Below are 24795 nucleotides of genomic sequence, written 5' to 3'. Positions count from 1 at the left end.
TAAGCCTTTTTGTTTAATCCAAGGCCTTCAATCGCTATTTTTAGTATAACTTAGTAAGGTTTAGTTTAACTTTCTACTTTCAAACTTAATAAAACAACTCTCCCTCTGCATTTTTTCAATAGCAAAGCTCATTTCAGAGTGACAGTCCTACCACACTCTGTCCACAATCAAGACCACCCATCACTTCTGAACTGTTCCCACATGATGCTCGGAACTGCAAAACTGCAATGAAGTAGAAATATATTCAATTGTAACAAAGTGCAAGAAAGTGATACCCTGAATTTCAACATCTGTACTGAGAAGAACTGGTTTGGGTTGTTGCTTTGGGTTTGGTTTGTGTTTTTAGTCAAAAGAAGCAGGCGCTAGCTTGTACAGTAATAAGAACAGGCGTTTGATATTGCTGTTTATTTATTTTTTAAAAATTAAACAATTATTAACATATTATTCCAGCAACATGCTACTAAGCACTCTATACATTCCTTGCTTCAGAATAATTCCAGCTAGATCTTGGCAGGGATAAACTGAGTTAGAATTACTGACTTTAGTAGTACCAATAGGAATTAAACCCGTTGAGAACAACTCCTCCCCTGAATCTGACAGGATACTTGTATGAAATTGGACTACCCATATTTAATACTGTGTTGTCTTAAATACCTTTTAAAACACAAATATTTCGTTTCTCTCTTAGAAACAGCTGTATGTAATTTTTTTCATCTTATTCAGAATAATAAGAAAAAAACATTTCCATGGGCCTTAAAGGGAGTTTCAACTAGGGTTTTGTAAGGCAGGCTTTAAAATAGTGCCTGAACCAGTTCTTCCACAGAGTTCTTAAATAAAACCTGCATACTTTCAATAACTATTTTCAGCAGCCTAAATTATGTCTCCTCCAAAACTTTTAGTTAAAAACCGTTTTAATTAAAACCAGTTTGACAGGCTGAATATGTGAAGTCAAATCACCAGATACTAAATACTTTGAGATTTGTCTGTATATTTACTAACAAAACTTCCATCAGACATCTCGTGGAGCAGAAAAAATTGTGGTAGCAATTGAAAGATTTTCAGTTGTCAGATTCAAGGTCACCAGTTAAATTATTCAGTCATTTTTACTTCTCTTACAGGCATGTATGGTTTCGTATGTTGTTTCCCAAATTGTTTAAAAGCACACTCTTAGATTTTCTATTTTACAGCGTTGTGCTTTTATATTTATTCATCTGTACCGAGTTTTAGTTGAAAATTATTGTTCAGTTTGTACAAATCACCCATTATTTAAACTGCAGGATTACACCGCGTGTAATCTCACAATTTCATTGGGCAATTAAATGATTCTCTACAGCTTTTTTTTAATCAAAAAAGCAATATACAATTAATGAATCCCTGTAGGATTCCTCCCTACCCCAAGCATTGACATATTTAAATATATTAGCCCCAACCCTTGGGCATGTCTGATGAGTAGTGCAGAAATCAGACGTGCTGGCAAATGGCTCGAAGCTCATCTTTCCAAAGGGCTGGGTCCCATTGCAGGGCTATATCTTTGTCACGGAGAGCAGGGAAAAAATGTAAATGTCTAAATTACATCAGCTGTACAGATACAGTGGACCTCCATGCAGAAAGAAAGCCCTGTAGTACGCCCTCTTACTTAAATTCTCCAGCATTTACTGTGGTATTTTAGGAGTGTGCATGGGAAGGGTATACGGAACTCTATAGCACCAGAGGACTCTTCTTAAAATCCTCACTGGGCAAATTACACTGAATTTAGGGCCAGTTTAGGGATGGTATTTTAGTTTTCAGTAGCTAAACTATTCTAGAGGATCTAGCCCATATTAACATAGTGCAAATGTAACCTCCTCTATAAATCCCTTCTGGTAGTAATAAAACAACATAATCTTAACAAACAGAGGTACAGTTTGTTAATGAGGCGTGGTACATTTTACTCCATTATGCACCTAGGCACGTTCTTTAATAGCTGAGCCATTCATTTTTCAGAAAACATTTTAAAAATAACATCTCCTTTGATAATATTAGAAGTAGATGATACGATTTTTTTTCTTCAGTAAATTAATAAAGTACAGTATAAACTCATTTTTTTTCCAAAGTCACTTCAGTTTAAAATGGGATAAAAAAAGTTAAAATGTTTAATGATAATTTTGGAACAGTAACTAGTTCACAAACATTTTGCTTGTAATGAGAAAACTTTCTCTGTGACAAAAAAAGTAACCGTGTCTTCCAGCAATTTACAAACAGTATTTTAGATGACACCATCCCCTGAAGACCTGTTGATGATGCCTTGCACTAACAGAACGTTGTCCTACTGATGATCAACATTCATCTTCTTTATACGATGAAGCAGGGCATCTTTTTCCATTTGGACCTCAGCAAGAGCCATTTTGGCTTTGGCTAGTTCCTGTTTGAGACATTCATTTTCGTCAATAAGCTGAAATGATTGAGTCAGAAAAGAAGGTTGTTAGTATTCCTGCACGCTGACAACTTTTTCCACTGCAGTAACTTTTAAAACATCACACGCTCACATTTCATTGCTGGGTGCAGGCCTGTTGCGACCGATTCCCAGTCAGTGAATGTAGGACAGGACAAGAGGGAATGGCCTCAAGCTCCACCAGGAGAGGTTCAGGCTTGACATCAGGAAAAAATATTTCACAGAAAGGGTCACTGGGCACTGGAACAGGCTGCCCAGGGAGGTGGTTGAGTCACCTTCTCTGGAGGTGTTTAAGGCACAGGTGGATGAGGTGCTGAAGGGTATAGTTTAATGAGTGATGGGAATGGTTGGACTCAATGATCCAGTGGGTCCTTTCCAACCTAGTTATTCTATGATTCTATGACATGGAGGGAGTTGATGCAGTTAGCTCAAAATACAAGATAACCGATGTTTTAGCTGTGCCATTTCCAGTCTGGAGTGGAGTGGAAATGACACTAGGTTCTGAGCTCTAGTATTTTTGCCTAGTGGAAAAAACAGCCAAGTTGATGTGTGAGTTCTGTCATCATGAACTCAAAAGTCAGGTATGACTGAATAGATTACAAAGGGTCTGACTTAACAGTCTAGTCCTTTGCCATTGGCAGTTGTGTTGTACACGGATGGGGAAGATGCGGGGAAGAAGGAACTTGCCCCCTCATAAAACTCCCTCTGATGTAAAGGGGAACTAGTCTGTATTAGATATATTACAGATAGCATTATTTTCCTATTTAGAAAGTAGCATTAAATTTGTTTTCCATGCCCAAGTGCTGAACCATACTGTAATATCCATATTTCGTATTTTCCATCTCAAATAGATTTTAAACAGATGTAACCCCCAAGCCCACTCCTAGATAACCTAACAATGATCATGCCTAATGTTCATACCATAATTTCTTTTTTTGGGGGGGGGGGAAGGAAGAGGGAATGAGGAAGGGTGGGGATGTCAAAAGGAATTTTTAATACCTCATTTTTATTGAAGTTATCGGAATCCCTGCTTGATTTAGAAGGTCTAGGAATTTCATAAGTAGTCTGCGTGGCTTTGTCCTGTGTTTTATGTCCAACAGGTCTGGTTGCTTGCTGCAATGCACTGCCTGAATTCTTCATATTTGACACATCATTTACTCTTTGATTGTCTATATCACAGAAAGACATATGAGATGGTTAGGGGTTTATACGCTATGGGGTTTTTGTCATCTTTATTTTTTTAAAAGTTTGATTCTCATCAGTACAATATTAGAACCATCTAAAAATATATTTGTTATATTAAGTACATTTATATTTGACTCCCAAAATTGATTTTAAAACCAAAAAATAACTGAAAGTCATATACACTTTTGGAGGAAGAGAGACAGGAAAGGAGGCATGAGAAGAAGCAGTATGTATCTTCAACTTGAAGAAAATTATCATGTTTTAATACTGACCAATAACATCACCACAGAATATGCATTCTGAATAATTAAAAGGTTGAAAACTATTAAAATTGCTATTAATACACTGCCTCCAGGTCCAAATCAGATCTGAAGAGTGCATTTATATTTGAAGACACATTGAGATAAACCCACAGGATCAAGTTTTTCGGTTCAAAGATAACGCAAATGACTTGGTATTAAAGATATTTTCCAGCATATATAACTGAAGTACACTGTAACATCTACTAAAATATACTGCTGTACACCAAGGGAAAAATAAGGGTCATGCTTCCTAGTTACCTAAAAATAATCTGGTTTTCTTTTTTAAATATTTCCTTCTAAATGTGAGTTTTCTGTTCATCACTCCTCTTTCCACCATGTGAGGACTCAAAACCGTAGCACTGCAGATAAATAAATCGCTGCAGTGCAGACAGCATTTGACCTGTGCCTTTGAAGCCACTGTACCTGAGAAATGCTTGACAAGAGTAGGGATCAAAGCACTTCAGCAGAACAGGGGGAAAGTATAAACTGAAAGAAACCTTAAAGCTGTGTATTTTCTCACTAAATTGCTATTTCTTCCAATGTTTAGCATAAAAAAATGACCAAGATGCATTGAACATCTTAAAGCATTCAAGCAATGTATTCAGTAACGTGGAGAAATTAAAATATGAGCAAATCATGCCCCTGAGAAGTCCGCTCCAGCTTTGCTATGACCTCCCATCAGGTAGGTGAAGGGGCACTAAGATCACTCTGCAGCCTCCTCTTCCTCAAGTCATATAAATACATTGCATCTGGTTGAATTAGTGTGTTCAGGACCTGGATGAAAGGGTGGGGGCACCCTTTGCAATTTTATGAATAATACTCAATTAAGAGTAAGTGACTGACACACTGAGGAACAAGGTTGGTTTTAAGAGGAACTCAGACAGGAAGGAGAAATGTGCTGGCTGAAGCCTCATCAAGTTCAGCTGAAGCCAGCATGAAATCCTGCACCTGGGAATGAATAAACTCTCGCACCACTAGAGGCTGGGACAGAAAGCAACACTGCAGGAAATGACCTGTAGGTCTTGGTCAACAAGATTCAGGAGTCAGCAGTGATGTCTCACAGCAAAGACCAGGCTTTACTATCAAGATTACAGGCTGTACTATCAAGATTAGGAAAGTAATTATTCCCCTATACTCAGCACCAGTGAGACCATATCCGGAACACTGGATCCAGTTTTGGATCCCCTAGTGTGAGAAAGATACTGACAGCAAAGGACCACCAAGATAATTGTGGCCAGGAGCATGTGATGTATAAATGAGAGATGCACTTGTCAAATCTGAAGACGAGAAGGCTATGGGGTGATCTTAATGCCACCTCTGCCCACCTAGTGGAAGGGTACAGAGAAGATGGACCCAGACTTCCCTGAGGTGCTTAGCAAGCACTCAAGCACCTCTGTTCTGAGGTGGCAGGACAAAAAGCAACAGACACAAGCTGCAACAAAGGAAATTCCAACTAAACATTACAAAAAAAAATTAACCGTAAGGGTGACTGAACGCTAGGACAGATTATTTAGGCAAGGCTGGGGTTCTGATGCTCAAAACCTGACTGGACAGGGCATGAGCAACTTGATCTGATCTGCCCCTCCTCTGAGCAAGGAGTAGGACTGAATGACCTCTAGAGGCTTCTCCCAACTTAGAATACTCTATGATTCTTTGATATACCTGTGAAAGACAAAAGTAAAGTTCTAGGTTTAGAAGTATTGCCTTGTTACTAATATTTACTACTTGTCCATAAATGTAGAAAAATAAACCTGTAAGTGTACACATGTTTCACGAAACATAGGAAGTTATATCGCTGTTTGAAATAAAAGTCTGAGGGCAACGTCAGCTATGAGCTGCAAGGCCATCACCATAATATACGCAACTGAAAACCGCTACTTATGCTTCTCAAATAGTCTTCTGTTTTACAATATGCTCTACTACTACCCATAACATGAAACCACAAACAACAGATAACTACCTTTGGTAATCTGTGAAGAAAGGCAACTTTTTTTGTTTGATTTGTAGTCAATCAAAGGAACCTTAGGCTTATGTCGAAGCGATATGCGCTGATGACGCATATCCTGATGATGTTATATGCATATTTTAATCTCGCTCAGATTGATTCAGCTTTGAGTTGCTATCACAGCCAATACGCTATTCAAAAAGGCAGCGTTCCTCTATGTGAGCACCCTTAGAATTAAGATACATGGCAATGCAATTTACACAAATTATCATCAGTTACCTTTTCGACATTAGCCACACATCTGCACAAAGGAAAAACACGGCATTAATAATAACTAGGTTATAGTATTGAGACACCAAGGTGCAGAAGCATACAAACCTCTAATGAGAAAAGATCCATCATCATCTCTTTCTATCCAGAGTATGTCAATATGCAATTTTATGGGTACAAGCTCAGATGCCTTGAGATTTTCACGCGGACTGTCATCCTAAAACATAAAAATTTTCAAAAATGAATTTAGCAGGAAATCGAAACAGCTAATTAAGATGTTCAATTAAACATAAGCTGATCTAGCAAAACTTGAAAGGGAATGTTTCAGAGTAGAATTTTCTAATGGGATCTCCACTGAACTTCTGCTCCCTTTTTTTTTTTACAGGGATCATATTAAAGACCCAGACTTATCTCTGGAAGAAGTCTGCTGAACTCAGTATATACATATGGTCTGACTGAAATACTTGAAAGTATTTCTACAGACATCTCAATAAGATTATATCCCAACTCAAGACATTCTTTAGCTCAGGAGCTCTCAGAGCCAGAGATAAGAAGGCTGCACTATAGAGTATCTGATTTTCCCTTGAACTATTTAAATATTGAATAGGTACTGCTATGATTCCTGAGAGGATTTTGTCTTTTTAGAATTTAGTTTGAGATGACAACAGCTGCAGTTCAGTTACATTACTGTACTCAACAGAAGAACTTCACAAATTACTTCTTTTGGGGTCTCCCCAGAAGTCTTTCTAGTTTGTTATCCCTATCAAGCAGAATAATGCAGCCAGTATAATCAGAAAATATACATATGGGCATTAAGCATGTAGCAAGAAAGCTGTAGAGATATAACTTCCCAAGTTTCTTGAAACTGCACTGAGATTTCAGTGGAAAAAGCAAAAATGTAAAATACCCTTTCTTAAATTCTTCCCGCTGCATGAAACACACTGCACCAGGTCTCATGAAGAAGTAGAAGAATATACTGCACTGAATAGGCCATGCAGCATAAATTGAACCATATCCTCTCATTCTTTATTACTCAGCTCTATAGAAATCAGTCACCTGTATGTCAAAATCTACGGTTTGTCAACCATCACGAGTAACTTCACTATGACTCGTGTGCGCTGAGGGAGCACTTTAGTGTTTTCACTGCCAAGCAGATCCTTGTTGCCCACTTATTAATGTATATTCCCTACCTCAAACAGTTGCTTTCTCATTTTCGTTAGGTCTGCCTTCTTGCCAATAAACCAGCACAATTCTGGTTTTAAATTGAAATGGCTCTATTTTAAGATTTTCCTGTCTTAAAATTATCTGAGGAACAGACAATTTTCTGTTATCTGAGGAACAGACCCACAGGTCTTACAGAAAGTGCTACTCCTGTAGTAGAAACGGCCCTAAAGGAGTGACTAAAGATCCTCAGGGGATGAAAAAGCTGCATCAAGGACCAAATACTGATATATTTTAAGTAGAACACTGTAGAAATAACACTTGCCCTTCTGGTTAAAAATGATCTTAGCAGAATCAAGGCCTTTAGCCCCAGATGCAGGACTGCAGCCGCTATTCCAGTCCTCGCTTTGTTTGAAGTTTGTGTGGGTAATAATTTCCAAAGCAGTGTTATACTTACCTTCTCTTTATGTTCGGTTTTGTGTTAAAATTGTCTACCCCACCAGAAAAAGGTCCTTATCTTTATATTCAACGATTGTGCAGCACAAAACTTACCACCTCCTTTAAATGTCTAAAAGAAAATCCCCTAGGAGACCCAAGTACGAGTGTCCTCTTAACATTACTATTCTTAGCTACGGCAGTGAGAAAAGCTTCCATTATATAGTATCTGTTTTCAGGTAGGGCAGAACAAGAAATCTGGGTTCTAAGAAACAGTATTCACATTCCCCCTCTTTGTACTGAACTTTTATTGGAACAACTATCCTCTAAGTAGAAGAATTAGCCTTCAAAATCAGTGTTTTGTATAGAAAACCATTACTACACTAAGCAAAAAAGCTGAGCCAGAAAACTCCACGTTGTGCCCTTAGGAACTTGGTATACCCTACCTATAAAACTCCCAGACACTGTCACTCTACAAAGGAGACTGGGAGAGGAGGACAAAAGTATTAATTCATATAAATAGCTTGGTCATGCAGAGAATTCCCTTCTAGGCATATTAAAGAGCTAAGAAAATCTATGGATTTTTAAGTTGTTTTACTGTTATCTAAAGACCTTCCAGAGTGTGATAGCAGTTCCTTTGAAGTTAACTGTATCCAGATTAATAGTTTATCATCAAAGAAACAAGAACACATTTTCTTTAGAGCAGCCAAATATCTCACTGTTAACATACTTTTAAATTAATCCTTGCATTAGAAACTTTTATCTTCATGGGCATCACTTCTGCAACAGTTTCATCTTCTAGAAAATGCTGAATGTTTGTGAGGGAAGACGTTAGAAATTCAGCACTGAAGTTCTCTACGTGACACTGAAGAAAACCGTTTTTTACAGCAAGCAGAGAATGTACGACAGCACTAGGCCCACTTTCCCATCTCAAACTAATCTCAGGTGAGGAATTAACTGGTCCAGCCACAGATTTACAGTCAGAACCTGTGCAAAAGAGAAACAAGTTTGTATTAAAATTCTGCGATGCATAAAAAATTATGATGCAAATACTTCTTCCTCTATTGTCCAACTGATTTTCCATTTAGAAGTCTTATCCATGAATTAGTGTTGCAGATACAGAACTTCTTTTAAGTTTATCACTTTAAAGTACTAAAGAGAAATAAACACTACGTACAAGTACTAGTACCTCACTGCTACAACAAAAGAGGACAACACAGAAGTAACACCATGCACAAAAACCCTCATAGTTTCTTATTAGTTTCAGACTCTTTAACCAGTAAAGACAGCTGCAACATTCAACTAAACAGTTTTAAAAATAAAATAAATGATTTAAGGTAACCATATATTGGGGGCAGAGAACAGGATCGGACTAAAGACATCTTGACGTTGCCTTCACTCCTCCACACTAAATTATCCTGCGATTCCATGAAGCGCAGGTCTCTTCACTTCCTCCAGTCACCAGGGTGTTCCCCTGACTGCCAGGACTTTTTAAATACCCAGGAGAGTGGCTCGGCAACCACATCAGCCAGTTCCCTCAGGACTGTGGGATACATCTCATCAGGTCCCACAGGTGGTTCTTCAGGTGGTCACTAACCTGGTCCTCCTCTACAGAGGGAGCACTTTACCCCTCTGGCCCCCTTGTTGTCCACTGACCCAGGAGCGGCGATAGTAAAAATAAATAAAAATGCATACTGTAAGAAATGTAGCATTCTTCACCCCTCCATTTCAAAGATGTCAGATTATTCAGCATAGGTTATGTACTGCAAAACCAAAACGCAGCCTGCTGATGGGCTGCAAGTTACATTGCTTCTTGTTCAGAGATTCACATACACTTTACGGCACTGTGCTCCCTGCAGTTAGTGGCACGTGACATCCACAGGGGGATTACCATTCCTTCTGAAATTACACATCTGATTTGCAAGGCAGTGGGTTAAAATTCCAAGGCATCACCACTGATCATGTTACATTTTTGAGACACAAGCTTTTCAATAGATCAAGTCTCTACGGATACACTCAGGTATCCTATTAAAGAAAAGACATTTGCAGCATGTGAAGGTATTTTTAAAAGTTATCGTTAGAATATTGTTAATTGCTACTGCCATGCTGTAACAACTGTTTAGAGCATTAGTGTTTAGTATTCAGGTTCTTGATATGCTAAACCAGATGAAGGACAGATCAGAACTGTAGAAGCCAGATGACAATTCACTAAGTCATACGGACACTACGCTGCATCAGCTTTGTTCAAACACCTGGGAGGTTAGCTCGGAGTGACTAGAAGTTACACATATTGGGCAATGTTTGACACTGAAGTCACGCAGCCTCCCACTGGTATCCCACGGTCCTTTGCAACAATCTCCTTTGCACTGACCTCAGCTCTTGTCCCCAAGATCAGCATCTCTAGATCCTCAAAGCCTTCTCAAGGCAGGAACAGAACATAAGCTGCTTTACAGCCAGATACAGATTTTCTGCAGTTGCGAAGTTGCAGAAATAGCACATGCACTTTGCCCAGTCACTCGCCAGAGAGACCCTGAGTCCAGCCCCAGTGATGGCTGGTGAGCAGTCACAGCAAGTTCTCTGCTGGACCTAAAAGGAATTCCTATTTGCTCTTGGGAAGCAGTAGTAGGGAAATGTTACCTGTTCAGTTCCTCTTAAGCAATACGCTGCATTCCTCTGGGAGGGAGCCAAACTAAACATGCTGTCTCCAAGAAACCAGCTCCGCAAGTGTACTGGGAAGAAGGTTTTGAGCAGTAATATGGAACTGTATCAGTGTCTGTTCTGGGTTTGTTTATTTTAAAAAGAAAAAAGTGGGGTAAATGGAGGGGGGAAAAGGAGGATAATCAACTTTCTGTATTTATCAAAAAAACCCCACGCAGGCTAGTCAACTGTTCTAGACCAACTGCAGTCAGACAGATGTATAGAAAGTAGCAGTAACTTATTCAAGTAATACTGTCCCAGCCTGAACACAGCATAGGTCCAAAAACTCTAATTGCAAGTTTCAGTATGGTATGCAACATTGCCTGGATATATATGGTAGCTCAGCAGAGTAACCAATTTGCTTTCCTACCTGTAGATTAATTGGCTTCCTCTTTCTGTACAGTGCCCAGTTCTCATGGGTTACCTAGCGCACCAGTATCAGGGTTCACGCACGTATCTATAAGCACTAGAGTCAGGGTAGATGAACATATGATTGATTTGGGTTGACAAAGACCAGTGGGAAGAACTGAGAATGAACATGAGAATCTTCAGCCTCTGCTGTGAACCAGCACCTCTCCCTTTGCTACCTCTGTAAATAGGGGTTTCCACAACACTAACAGCAGTGACTCTATCCTTCAATCCTTCCAGTGTTTAAGAACTGGTAGATCTCACATGTACCCCATCAAAACCAAAACAGAACAACAAAGCACGCTGCAAGTATCGGATGCCTTTTGTGGCTCTAGTCCAGACAGGAGAGAATTAGCTACTAGCAGTCCCTGAGGAGAAGGGCAAGCATCAAAATGGAAGAACAATGACCACTCCTGTCCAATGAGTCTCTGCACTTGGTTTGGGAAATACTGTTTCCCTCAAGGATCTATACCCTTCCCACAAACACAGAGGAGAAATAAGCACTATGTGCCTTAAGTATTCCTCGACCAGAAAAGAGCGCATCACTGCTTGAAAAATCCACCAAAGTGAAGAAAAAATGCAGAAGAAAAGACCGCACATTCCATTTCAGCCATAAAGTCAACCTTGGTTATCTTGCAGATATCTGAAAGCAGCACAGTCAAGAGGGCATGGAGTCAATACTGCATTGAACAACTCAGAAGCTGCTATCAACTGCTGCTGCTTTCTGCTCCAAGCATGACAAAGTCTCAGTAAAGGCACCATCCTCCCCAGAGTACCACTGCCATACTCCATCTCCCCTTCTTTTTTTATTGCTGCCACACAGACACCATAATGCCATCATCCTGCAGCCAGTCCTGCAGAGACAGGCACAGCTGCCACATTGCCCTCAAGCTTATTCCAGCTGTTAGACATACTTTTCTCTTTCTACATCTACCACGTTAACAGTATAATAGGTTTAAATAGTTGCTTTTCCCCAGAACACTTTTGTAGATAGTAGTTATGACTTGATTATTCACTGCTTTGCATGGTTCCTCAGTTTACTGGTTACAATTGTTAATTCAGCACTTGAGTAAGTTTTATTAAAGGTTGGGAGGTGGGGCTTGTTCTTATTGGGATATTTTCTTATGATTTTGCTCACTGGCTCTTCTAGTTGTGTTTTGTTATCACTAACTCATTTACATCGTTTCCTTTGATCTAATTCTCAAACTCTTTCCCAATCTTGATCCTGTGGAATTCTTTTTCTACCAACCTGTTTCTTCCCTTAGTTCTACTATTAGAATAAACGTGGGAGATGGGGAGCAGCAGAATATTCCTGACTCAGTTCAGGAAACACAGCCCTACAGTGGAGAGAAGAAAAGATCCAAGGGGAGAAAAAAAGATGTACGTTACAAAATAGGAGTGACCAGTGATGTACAAAAAAAGCGTAGCTGGCCCACCCATCCAGATGCCCACCAGAAAGATAAAGGAAGAGATATGAAGTGGCAGCATTTGGAGATTCCAATCACATTATAACCTTTGGTCCATAAGGTAATTAGCCAGTGCACAAGCCTCTCACATAAGCAGTTGAACCACAGGAAGCAATTTCTAATTTTAGATCCACATGAGAGCAGGAAGGGAGCATGTCCTTACTATTTACTCCCTCTTGCTTTTACAGAGGATATGACAGGTAACGAGAAATCAGTTTGCTTGCTGTATGAACTGAAGGTCAGCCCTTAGCCTTCCCACCTGGACCTCCCTCTTGCCTTTATATGCCTGAATGCAACTGCAACACAATCCAACACCTGCTCGGGCAGCAGCTGCTGGCAACTGCTCAAGCTTACCAGCAAATGGTTTTTTTAGCTAAAAAACTAGCTAAAAAATTAGGGCATCAGAAGCTGTGCCACAAGCATAACTTCCTGAAGGAAGTCCACGCTGCTGCAAGGCTGGAAATAAATGGCAGCCAATAGCTGCTATCACTGTTTCCTGAGAAAGGAGATGAACCAGAAGCAGAAAGCAGCAGGTGCATCACGGATCTGCCTCCAAAATCCTACACTGCAACAGAGCTGGCACCCAGCACTCTGTGTGGAAGGCTGGCAGAGGGAAGCAAGGCATGCTGAGACATGAAGCCAATACATCATGCCAATAAAAAACACCTCACAGTGTGTGAACTAGGTTTTCTGGCAGAGAATGCATAGGTACTTGTGCCCAAGATGAGTTCTGACAATACACTGGTTTATCTAGCTGTACCAACATCTCCAGGAGCTACACTCCGCGTTCCTCATCAAGCCTGCAGCTCATCTTTCCAGACACAGTCTCAATTTTAACTTTTCTTAAACCACAGATTAGAAATGTGTATAATAATAATAATAGTAGTAATAATAATAATGACAACAATAATAGTGGGTGTTAATCTAGAGAAATAGATCTTGAAAAGCCCTACAAAGCAAAGTAGAAAGTATCATTAGAGCAGTAAAGGAGTTCCATCTTCATAAAAAAATAACAGTGTAATGAAACTTATTTGGTTTTAAAAAACAAAAATAATGACCAGAATTCAATGTGATGCATTTTTTTACCCACAGTACCAGATATGGTTCCATTTTTATTTCCTTCCCTTTCAATGTATGGCAATTAGGAAAGAAATCAGAGCAAACATTCTAAACCAGCATTAAAAGGATGCTATTGTGCTAGCATAAAACAAGTTTTGTGCTTTATGGCTAATACAGTGGTTTTATTTACTTAGGACAAATGCTTCCAACTCCAGTTTCACAACACAGATCTCATTGTTAGTTCTTACCAACAGTTTTGTTGCAGAGATAGTGTCGAACACTGATATTTCCCAACTGATGTGGTATCACTCGGTTGACCTGTAGGCATATTTCTGTGTCTTCACCTCTGATGTCAATCTCACCATTTACACCAAATATTTGGAAAACCACAACAGACATCTGTCAACAAAATCAAGAGAAAACAATATGAGATTATAAATTCAGTTTACAGTGGTTATTATTTTTAAGTTCTGTCTAAACCTTTTTCTACCCACAAAAACAAAAGAATATTCGTATCCATAACCCTTGCTAACAGAAAAACACCAAAGTTTCCTTATTAAATACATCGGCAAGCACACAACAGATTTCAGTAAATGCAATGTCTTTATTTGGACCCATTTATTTCTTTAGGTTTCCAGTTCCTGACCTTAACTGACACAACAATACAATTTAAGAAGCACTGATTAAGGCAAAGATCAGCAATGAACAAGTAGATACGCAGATGGAAAACATTGGAGCCTGCATGGCATCTCAGGGAGGGAATCTCTCTCTACCTGCTCTATTCTTATAATCTAAATATTGGGCATTGTCCTGACACAATCCTGGACCAGAGGCATCTCTGATCTAACCCAGTGGGGCAATTGTTATGCTCCTATTGGCAAATACTACAGAACACGACTAGTGCTAAGGAAACGTCTCCATCTAAGAGATGTCAGAGTTATGATGCTTTCTTTCATCTATACTTGATGACATTAAAAAGCTCATTTTAACTAGCATATTCAACAGAGCATTAAAAACTCATGATGTTATTACAAAATACTACTGTGCAGTAAAGCAGAAGTATTTTCTGATACTTCTAAGTAGCTACTGCCATTTATCAACAGTGGTTACAGAGAAGATAACAAGGACAGCAAATGCTTAGTGTGATTTGGATAATAATCTTCATCTGTACTTTATAAAAGTGCACTAAATCTATAGGCTTACACAATACACTAACAAAAGCTCCAAAACCTAGCTGAAAATTCACCTCTAACAATCTCTGTTTTAAGGTTTAATTTACTGAAGCATGTATTCTATTGGAATTCAATAATATTACCATTTCTTCACTAGTCTCAGGGGCATTCTCTGAAGCAGCACTCATGGCATCTGGAGATGACCCATCACAATTTTCAGTCACTGTGCCTCCCTCATGAGCATTTTCTGATGGGCTTTGATAGTTTGTGGCTGTAATACCTTCCGTATATACATCAGAAAAAATGTAAAATTAGCATGGCATAATCCAAATCACTCATGCATTAAGAATAAAGTCAGTGTCTGTTACTGTATGCATACGTTAACTCATTTTTTACGATGAGTTTGCTTATTAAACAAATATTTATGACTGAACTGCCAAATCCATTCCTTTTACAGAGTTCAAAGCTCTATATGCTATGCAAGTAAGGCAGGATATAGCAACAAAATCAAAATGGCACTGTACATGTAGTGTTGAAAAGATTGTGAAGGGCTATAAAACTGATCCTGAAAAAAAAAAAAAAAAATTAAGAATTCCAAGCCACGTACCTAAAACATTGCACTGTGCCTTTAGAGCAAATGTTTGTGATTTATGTTTAGAGAAATAAGCTATACGTATTTTCTTTACAGTGATCACAGCAATGCTTCCTTGATAACTAGAAAGCATGCAGTCTTAACGTGCAGTTAAATATTGCTTAACAAGCTAAAAAGACATATAAAGGTTATTTAAAATGGAAAATGTATTTTATGGAATACTCCCACATAAGCACTTGTAATAATACTCCTACAATCCAAATATATAACAGGCTTGCAACTGAGGCATTCCTTTCACTACTGCTCTAGATAGAAAAGAAATCCTGCAGAAAAATACACTGTCATTCTTTATTCAAAGTAGAATTTATCAGAAAAGAGGTACATCTTATACTTCCTGGCATCAGGAAAGTATTTTATCAGTTTTGCTGCAGAGCTCCTAGGTCACTGCAATTGTGTAAGTCCACAATACTACAGACACAATTACCATATACCTGAATTCCTCTCTCAGACAGGAGCAAACACTCGTGCACCGATGAGCAAAAACTGGATAATACCTGCTGTTAGATAGCCAATAGCTAGGAACCACTCTGTAAGGGACAAGCTGCAAGGAGACTACCAAGTCTACCTACCTGGTAATTGGCATGGCGAGTATTAGTGAAAATCCATTTCTTTTTCATCTGCTCTTAAAATTAAAGCTACTTTACCACTTCAAGCATAACACTGATTCAGGGTACAAACCTGTAAACACTTACAGCCAAAGCAATGGCTTTTAAGCAAAGCAGGAAACACCTCTGCTTAATTCAGGGTTGCAACATAGCACTGCAGTGCTTTCATTATCCTTAAGAGAAGAAAATTAAGTACTACACTTTATTGCCTTCCATTGAAATGATGACAACATTGCTGACTGGAGAAGCTTAGAAATTGTGCTATAAAGGGTCCAGGATTTGCTGCACTACAATCCATTTGAGTATTGTTTTAGTAACAAACAACATTTTCAGTTATTTCTCAAAAATATTTTGTTAAACCTACTCACCTTTCTCCAGAAAGCTCTGGCTGTCACTTCCATCGCTCTCTATCAAATGATCCTCTAGCATCATACTATCAATAGAGATGGTATCCAGAGAGATTTGTGATGGGCTTCTCTTCATATTCTTGTAAGAAACAGAGAATGCAGGGAGGTTGGACGGGCAGCGTTCCTTAGGCTTTGCACTTTTTAAATATAAAGACATTAGGAAATTATTATTTCAAATTAAAGGAACTGCATAGAATTTACTTTTAAAAATTCCTCTAAACCAGCCAAGATATAAATGAAAAAAATCTGATTATTCAGTAATCCTTTGGCAAGAAAAGGAGACAAGCATAGAAACAACACGCATTCCTGTGGATATTTGTGTCGATATTTTTCTCAATACACATTTAATGACATTTAAACTGAAAGTGAATAGTTTAAATCCATTAACTAAAAGTTCATTTTAGCTTTCACTGAACGCAGGATACTGCACAGCAAATCTTCATATACTTTTAAAATTCTCACCTACCAGACGTTCAACTCTGTTGACCATTACAAAACGCATGTGGCCAGCAAGACTGACAAATGCTTTCAAACAGTAGAAAAATTAATTTAGTATTGAATCTTCTATACCTTGATGAAGACTGGGATGCAAACATTCTAAGAGAAGTCACTTTCTCTTTGCTGATTTCAAGCGCTTCAGATTCTAAGGCAGTTTCTGGATCCAAGTCAGTGACTTCGTTAGGACAGCCTTCAGTTGTACCTTCCTGTTCACTTAACTTATTTGAGAAGATGTTTTTGTCATCCTCTTTATCAATGAAAAATTCAGTAGAATCTTCTCTCTTGTTTAAAATGGATGATGAATCCCTAGGATGTAAGCTGCTTTTCTCACTGAGAGGTCCACAGACCTCCTCTGAATCACTTCTACTAAAAAGTCCACTGCTTCCTCCTTCACTTGTATCTCCCAGACCTTTATCTGACGCATCATCTGAAAACGACATTCCTTTCTGAAAATCCATATTACTGTCTGATTTAAACAAAAGCGGATCTATTAAAATTCCTTTATTAACGTCAGCATTCAGAGGCTTGCAGTCGTTTACATAATCAAAATTAGTAATGTCAGCTTGCACAACCTTATTGCCAGCTAATTTACTCTCTGAAGTAGGAGCATCCCCGCTTCCCAAAGGGGAGGGCTCTGATGCCATGGGACTTTCTTCTTCTGCAACTGGAGACTTACAAGGATTTCCCTGAGTCACTGGATGGAGTAGTAAGGCAAGTTCTGCACTTTTCAGTAGGATCCCAATGCAGACATCTGTTTGCTTTGCAGGTTTTCCTGTCACTGCTTCTACATCATTCCTTAAGTTTTCCAGGAGCAATACAAGGGATTCATGGAGAAGCAGCAAAAAGAGATACTGGTAATGATTGATCTGCACGCTTACATGTTTTTGGACATGGACAAGAACGTGGACATCTGCATCAGAGGAAGAGCTTTCAGAAAGCATTCCTGAAGAGTCTGACATTTGAATGCCATTGGTTAAGGGCTCCATCTCACTGCTGTAATATTCCTTTAAAAGTTTTTTACGTTGCAGTCTATTAGCAAGATCACTAGATTCACTTTTTGGAATGTTCAAAGCTGTCTGATTATGTGATAAAAGCTCTTTTTGTGACTTTGCAAATCTTACTGGCTGGCAAATCCAAAACGAAAGTGGGAATGAGTCCACAAAGCTTATTGGTCGGCCTTTCCCACTTTTTGTTCCTTCATAATCTATCCAAAACTGGGAAAAATGCAAGGCCCAAACATCAGTAGCTGCAGATGTCTTTAATGCACATTTATTCAATTTTGGGGTGATATAACCTTTATAAACATCATGCATTTTAGTATCTTGTTCATGAGCATGTCTCTGGAAGATTGGATGCAAAAGATTAAAATTCTTCTGGGACTTAGGAAAAGCAGTGAAAGTTCTACTGAAAAATTCACAGTCTTTGAAGTTCTGAAACAAAGCTTCCAAATCAGAGTGTCTGCAGTTTGGTGAGCATCGCGTATTCGTAGCAATCATCTCTGAACTTTGAATGGAAAGTGCACGAGGTTGATCTTTATGAATTTCAGGTTTTTTCTCAGATGGGATGATGAACTGCAAGACAGAAATATATTTTGACTAGTTATAAATATTTAAATTAAGAAGGTATACAATTAAAGAAATAAAATAATAGCCAAGACAGCTAAAACAAAGGAATATAATTATAATTTGACAAGACCTCAAGTATACTAACACAGAACAGGGTTGAGTGAGGCTCACAGATTATCATTTGTGTTTCCTCTCATCTTTAAGAAGGATGCTGTGGCATCTAAAACTCAATGTTTGTACAAAAACATTAAGGGTCTCAGGCTTTTATTATCCAAAGGATTTATACTTACATCAGCTATATCAGCCTGAAGTGACTCAAGAAACAGCTTGACAGAAAGTTTCTTCAAGTGTTCCAAGTTATTTACAACTTTGTACTCCAAACTACAAATCTCTCTTTTCCAACCCAATTTCTGAAATAGGGTTTTTCACTACACCAAGTAGTACAGTATTTTACTTCTATCATAAAGTACAAGGAACAGTGCAACGTGTTAACACAGCTAGCATTCTTAACGTTGGAGAATACAGAATAGTTATTTTGTGACCACTATCTGATAATCATACTAATTCTTTTTCATCAGAAAAATATACTCCAACTCCTAAAAAATAAAATAGTTCAGTATACTGGATTTAACTTGTGTATCTTTAGTGCAACTTTTACAAGAAATATATATTTTATGCCAAATCCTCTATCTGATGTTGCTAACATGGACCTTGGCCCCACTACTTTTGGTATTATCAGCAATACTGCGTTCTGTCATAATATGCTGAAACAAGATCAGAGAAAAATACCAATCCTAAAGGCACTTGAAAGATAGGAGTGAAGTAGTTTCTTCATGTAAATAAAAGGACTCAGGACAATTTAACCAAATATGCAACTATATGATACAGAAACATCAAGCACATCAATAATAAAAGAATCATAATTTGCTAGAATAAAAATAATGCAGTTAAGACAGGGATGAAATAATATGAATTAAGTTTTGAGGCACTTAAGAGTACTTTTACTTTTCTCCTAGTTTAGCTGGCTATTCACATACAGTAACTCAATATTACAGTAATTCAGTATTTGTAGTTGTGTTGTTGTTAGCTCTCACTAACTGTTTTCATTCAGGACAAACCATGTCCTTTTAATGTGCCATTAAATATCACAGAATCACAGAATAACCAGGTTGGAAGAGACCCACCGGATCATCGAGTCCAACCGTTCCTATCAAAATATGCATCAAGAGCCTTAGAAAGATAACCATCTCTCCCTACACTGACTTTTTGGAACCCTTGAAACCTCTCCTGGGGGCACCATCATAAAGATTCATTGTTTTTTTCACCTCTGAAACTTGGAAACCAATGCCCAGTGCAAGCCAAGGGAGGTGGAGTGGAAATTTATCTGCTCAATAATCCTTCTGCTCAAAAGATGATGACAAGGGAAGCAAAAATGACGTTCAGCTGCATTAACAAGCGCTGCTTCTCTGGAATAAACATATAGAGAGCCCAGCCAAAGCCCAGTGTGAAACAAAACGGTGAGAATGGGTTTTGGAGAAGGAAATAAGCCTTCAGATGAAGTGCTTTCTTTACTTTATGTGTTCACCAACAAGACAAGAGTTTTGTTATAGGACAGCCACAGAAGCAAGGCAGGGCCCTTGCATTAATATAGACTGCAAACATGAGATTTTTGATAGTTATTTTTACTTCAGTGCTCAATTTTTGTTGCCTTCTGCTGTGTCAGTTTCATTGAACACAGTGAAACAACTTGTTGATACCCCTATTCAATACCAAACCAAAGTGCTCCCAGGACACAAATGAAGCAGTATGGCAGACAGATGTCATCTTTAAACCATCATATTCTGCATAGTTTTCCAAACCAGCATTGCTTATTGCGTGGATTGTCTGTTTATTTATTTGTTCATTTATTCCTTAAGCTGCTTGGCCAACAGCTTTTCAGAACGAGACAGAAAGTATTTTCTTCCGAAGAACCACAGCCCCCTCCAAAAATGACAGCATACCTTTAGCATTAATCCATCAATTCTAACATCAACATGTTCATCTGATTTTGAATTGTCATTTAACTTGTACATTGCCATGAACTGAATAAGACTCTGTTTCAAATCCAGTGCAAACTGATTTAGCCAAAGAATACTTCTCTCATCCAAGGTGAACTGTAAAGCATTCAGCTGGCCATACAGATTTGGGCATGGAACTAAAAGAGAAAATAAAACAAAATCATGAGAACAATTAAACACTTAGGGGTTGGGGTTTTGTTCATTTGTTTTAAAAATTAGTGCAGACTTATATTTTATCATAAATAGTCAGGGGATACCTCCAAGCAAGTAACTGATTTTTTTTAATATAAAAGCTAATATTAAAATAGAATGAAGTCTGAAGAGAGGAAAGAATGTCCTCATTACTAAGTAACAGCAGGACCAAGGAGATTTGCTGTCCTCAACTCCCATCCCAAAGAAAACCACTGACACTTTTGTATATAAAACAGGGCCAGCCCCATGACACATTAATAAAAATAACTCCAGCAGAGACTTCTTGCATCTTAGATACTACTGAAATAGTTTTGATTTCTTTTATGCTGCCATTGAGCAATTTTATGCAGCCACACAAGGTAACGGCAGAAATAATATATGTTATGCTGGAGAACGAAGAATTTGTCTTTGTAAGAATGCTGCGAGTGTTTTCAGATTAAAAAACATGTTTATAAAAAGCAGTACTTATAGGAGTTTGCCAAGAGCAAGCACTGAGGAAATGGAGCAGAGTTGTATTCTTTCTGCTTTAGAAAGTCACTATTCCAACTGCAAACGTGGAATCAGTATTAAGGTTCATAAAGGTGAAGGTAACATACAAAATCTATGGTTTGGTACAAAAAAAGTCTTACTAGGGAAGTCCTTTCCATCTGGGTAGTAATATTCAGTGAATTCAATATGAATAGCTGGCATTTCTGGTGGAAGATAAAGTGACTTTTTATTGCAAGAGATCAGAGCTTTAAGGGAAGAACGACACTGGTCTGCCGTTGAAACCTATAAAAGATAAAAAGATTAACTTCATTAATACATTACATTTTTATGAATCCTTAAGCATTTGTAGTTGCAAGGCACTGCCCCTAGTAGGGTAGGTAACAATCCTGTGCTCTCAGATGTAGATCCCAGACTACACAAAGCACAACGAAAAACACCTAATTTCTTTTTAGAAGAAGCAATCTGCATAAAAAAGTTTCACAAGAAAACTACATGAAGTTAACAGTACCAGATCCCTTTCCTTCATGCGAGGCAGGAGGCAGCAGCTTGCTTTCAAAGGCATTCAGTAGAAGCCTAGAATAATCCATTATCTTTACTGCAAACAATACAGCTCCTATATAACCAGTTATGCTAAGACGTGGTAAATTTGCATATCATCTGTCCAAAAGGATCCCATATGTAGATAAGGGATAGGTAAGCTAGATATGTTTATTACACAAGGGTTAGGAAGTTCTTGTGCTGTTATAAGGACAGATTCCAGTATATGGGCCAGCTCTCAACTGTACACGGTTAAGCAAGGTGTTCAGCATGCACCTAGCATAGATGTGCACTTGGCTATGCCTAAAGGTATACTTCACAGAAGAATAAAGACGCTGTAGAGCACTAATCCTTCATTTCCATTTCCTTGCAATGTAAATTACGAAACAAGAAAGATAGATCAACTTTTAATATATATTTGACCTTAAAATGCTGGAATGTGCCCTAGTTTAAAAAAGCATGTTGCCAAAACAAAGCTCTTTCATTCAACACTTAGTAGGTCAGACTGCTAGTTTTAAATGAGCCAACTTATTAATACTGAATATATGATGATGTATTAGTTTCACTGGAAATAATGAATACATAACCTTTATAAGCCTGCTTCACTCTGTGTAGCTGTTTTCAAGCTGCAAACATCTTTGTATTAACAGACATAAAAATTGAAGTAATAACAGACTGATTCAGAAAAACAGCTTTTTGTGAATTCTACAGAAATAAGGACAATTAAAAAAAAACCAAAATGTATTTGTACAGGGAGAAGACAAGCATCTGAAGAGTAGAAGGCAACTGAAAACACAAACAGTACAAAAAGATATAAAACCACTTCAAATCCAGACGAAAGCTCCTGGCAGCAAGCCCAACTTCCCACTCTACCAGAAGCGATATGGCAAAGAAGTATTGAAAATTAGAACAACAGCAAGTAGAAATCACAATAATTAAAGGGTACACACTAAGCATTTTTATTAGAGCCCAAAATTTAGAATAGATCTTCCTGTACCACTACTATTCTGCCTTAGACATATGCCCCTTTTCACTTCCAGTTGCCTCCTATCTGCATCAAAGAACGAATTTGGACCACAGTCAGCAACAAAAACTATTCACAGAAATAAATGCGTGCAGGGGGAAAATGGTTAAAGTGTCTATTCAAAATATCACTGTGAAAGGGAGGGAATGGGGAAAAAAAAAAAAGATGTTAAAACCCTTCAATTTAACATTTAAAAAAAATAACCCGTGTACTTTAAAAAAGATGCCAAAACCAAAACCATGAAATACAAAGCCACGTATTAAAATACTGGGTACCTAACACAGCACAATGAAGAAATGAAATTCCAAATGTCAGAATTCGGGGAACAGCACAATTTGGATCCAAAACATAATTGTGATAGGGTATAATCTAACATAAAGTTGGTAAGAAAATATCCAAGCAGAAGCAGGCCCATAAAGGTCTAATCCAATAATGAATGGAAAGACTTTTATTAATTTCAATGGGCTTCAGAGTTGACCCTTAAAAAACATAGTTACGTAACAGTTAAGGGCAAAGTAGCCCAAGTTTTACTAACTTGAAGATATGTACCTGATATATATTGAAATCTGCAAGTCTAACCACAATAGGACTAGACATCAGTTTGCCCTTTGGTTGTTGGGAAGATACAGAGGAAGCCCTAGATGTTCCTTTCGGTATCTGTTCCTTGCCTGTAGGAAAGAATAGTGATGGAATCATTGAAAAGAACAGCCTTTTTAGAACAGTTTTAACATTTTAAGGAATTAAAGCATTAGTGCTGCAAACAAAGTACCTGTTGGTAAATTCTGAGGAGATGCAGCAGGTGGTGATTTGGGAGGAGATTCTATGACCTGATCCTTCACAGCCTGCTTAAGCAATTCAACATTGCCTTTGAATTCATTTAATAATTCTTTGGCCCATCCACTTCTGGCTTTAGTGGCATCACTATAATGCACCCAGTGATCGCAGCTATCTCCTGCAAGGAAGAGGAATGGGGATAACATTAACTCATTTGGAAGTTCGTTTCTAGCCCAGTAACGAACTTCCACTATTTCACAACTCCTCTTCAAAATATAATCTCATTGTACCCTGTAATTATAGAACAACAGAAGTTCAAATAGAAGTTATATACTACATAAAAACAAGTCTCACTGCTTCACAAATCCACTCAGACAACACCATAATATTGCCACGTGCCTTTTAACACCACTAACCAATAATCAAAACAGCATGGAATATTTCCAGTATAGAGAAATCTGATGCCACATTAATTTCCTATGTGAGAACATGCAAAAGATGTTTCACTTGAAAAAAAAATGTGAGAGCAAGTAACAGAATAATGTTCTTGCAGCCCTCTATTCCTCTCTTGCAAGACCCTGCCTGGAGTACTGTGTCCAGTTCTGGAATCTTCAGCATAAGAAGGATACGGAACTGTTGAAATGGGTCCAGACGGGTCCATCTGTAAAGATGATCAGAGGGCTGGAGCACCTCCCATACGACGATAGGCTGAGAGTTTTCAGCCTGGAGAAAAGAAGGCTTTGAGGAGACCTTCCAGTACCTGAAGGGGCTACAACAAATCTGGGAAGGGACTGTTTACAAAGGCTTGTAGTGATAGGACTAGGGACAATGGGTATAAACTGGAGAGGGGTAAGATTTAGACTAGTCATAAGGAAGAATTTCTTCACCGTGAGGGTGGTGAGACACTGACACAGGTTGCCCAGGGAAGCTGTGGCTGCCCCATCCCTGGACGTGTTCAAGGCCAGGCTGGATGGGGCCTTGGGCAGCCTGGGCTGGTGGGAGGCGTCCCTGCCTATCACAGTGGGGTTCGAACTACATGATCTTTAAGGTCCCTTCCAACACAAACTATTCTATGATTCTATTTTTTCCAAGCTCATCTTTCCTGCCAGAATTACGTTCTAAGAAGTTCCTGGTCACTTTTCAGAAATGTATTCTTTTTATCTTGGCTCTCTAGCACCTTCGTGGCACACAAACAAGAAGGTAAGTTCAATCAGTGCTACAGCACACAGCCTTAAACAAAAGCCCAGCAGAAATTCTTTTATTCCTAACATGTCGTTGTTGGTTGAGTACTTAAACCTCAAAGAAACTGAAATCTCTTTAAACAGCCCCTGTAAAGACAGTCTAACCTGTTCAATAATAAGGATGCAATACAAATAACTTCTTTGAAGTGGTACATCGCTGTTTAAATACCAGCAACTGAAAGCTTACTTCATTTGAGACTTAGTGAGGCTTTGAGTTCTTACA

At 38.4% G+C, this 24795-nt stretch overlaps 1 protein-coding gene across 3 annotated transcripts in view; it reads right to left on the bottom strand.

Moving 5' to 3' along the window:
* Positions 1-1209: 1209 nt before the first annotated feature.
* Positions 1210-24795, bottom strand: part of BLTP3B (bridge-like lipid transfer protein family member 3B) — a 54888-nt gene continuing 31302 nt past the window's right edge. For 2 of the 3 annotated variants that reach the window (XM_069852957.1, XM_069852965.1), the window contains 12 exons: positions 23327-23509; positions 23107-23225; positions 21137-21278; positions 20259-20452; positions 16766-18264; positions 16157-16332; positions 14675-14811; positions 13608-13758; positions 8460-8716; positions 6242-6350; positions 3431-3600; positions 1210-2431 (listed from right to left, as the gene is read on the bottom strand). In XM_069852957.1, coding sequence (XP_069709058.1) covers positions 2306-2431; positions 3431-3600; positions 6242-6350; positions 8460-8716; positions 13608-13758; positions 14675-14811; positions 16157-16332; positions 16766-18264; positions 20259-20452; positions 21137-21278; positions 23107-23225; positions 23327-23509 — 3263 coding nt within the window. In that variant the 3' untranslated portion in view covers positions 1210-2305. Of the gene's footprint in view, positions 2432-3430; positions 3601-6241; positions 6351-8459; positions 8717-13607; positions 13759-14674; positions 14812-16156; positions 16333-16765; positions 18265-20258; positions 20453-21136; positions 21279-23106; positions 23226-23326; positions 23510-24795 lie in introns of those variants that run through there. The other variant, XR_011337065.1, reaches the window with a different exon arrangement.

This window comes from Phaenicophaeus curvirostris, chromosome 1 (genome assembly GCF_032191515.1).
Source record: "Phaenicophaeus curvirostris isolate KB17595 chromosome 1, BPBGC_Pcur_1.0, whole genome shotgun sequence".
Lineage (NCBI taxonomy): Eukaryota > Metazoa > Chordata > Aves > Cuculiformes > Cuculidae > Phaenicophaeus > Phaenicophaeus curvirostris.
The sequence above is the reverse complement of the archived record's forward strand: the minus strand, read 5'-3'. Positions and strand labels throughout refer to the sequence as shown.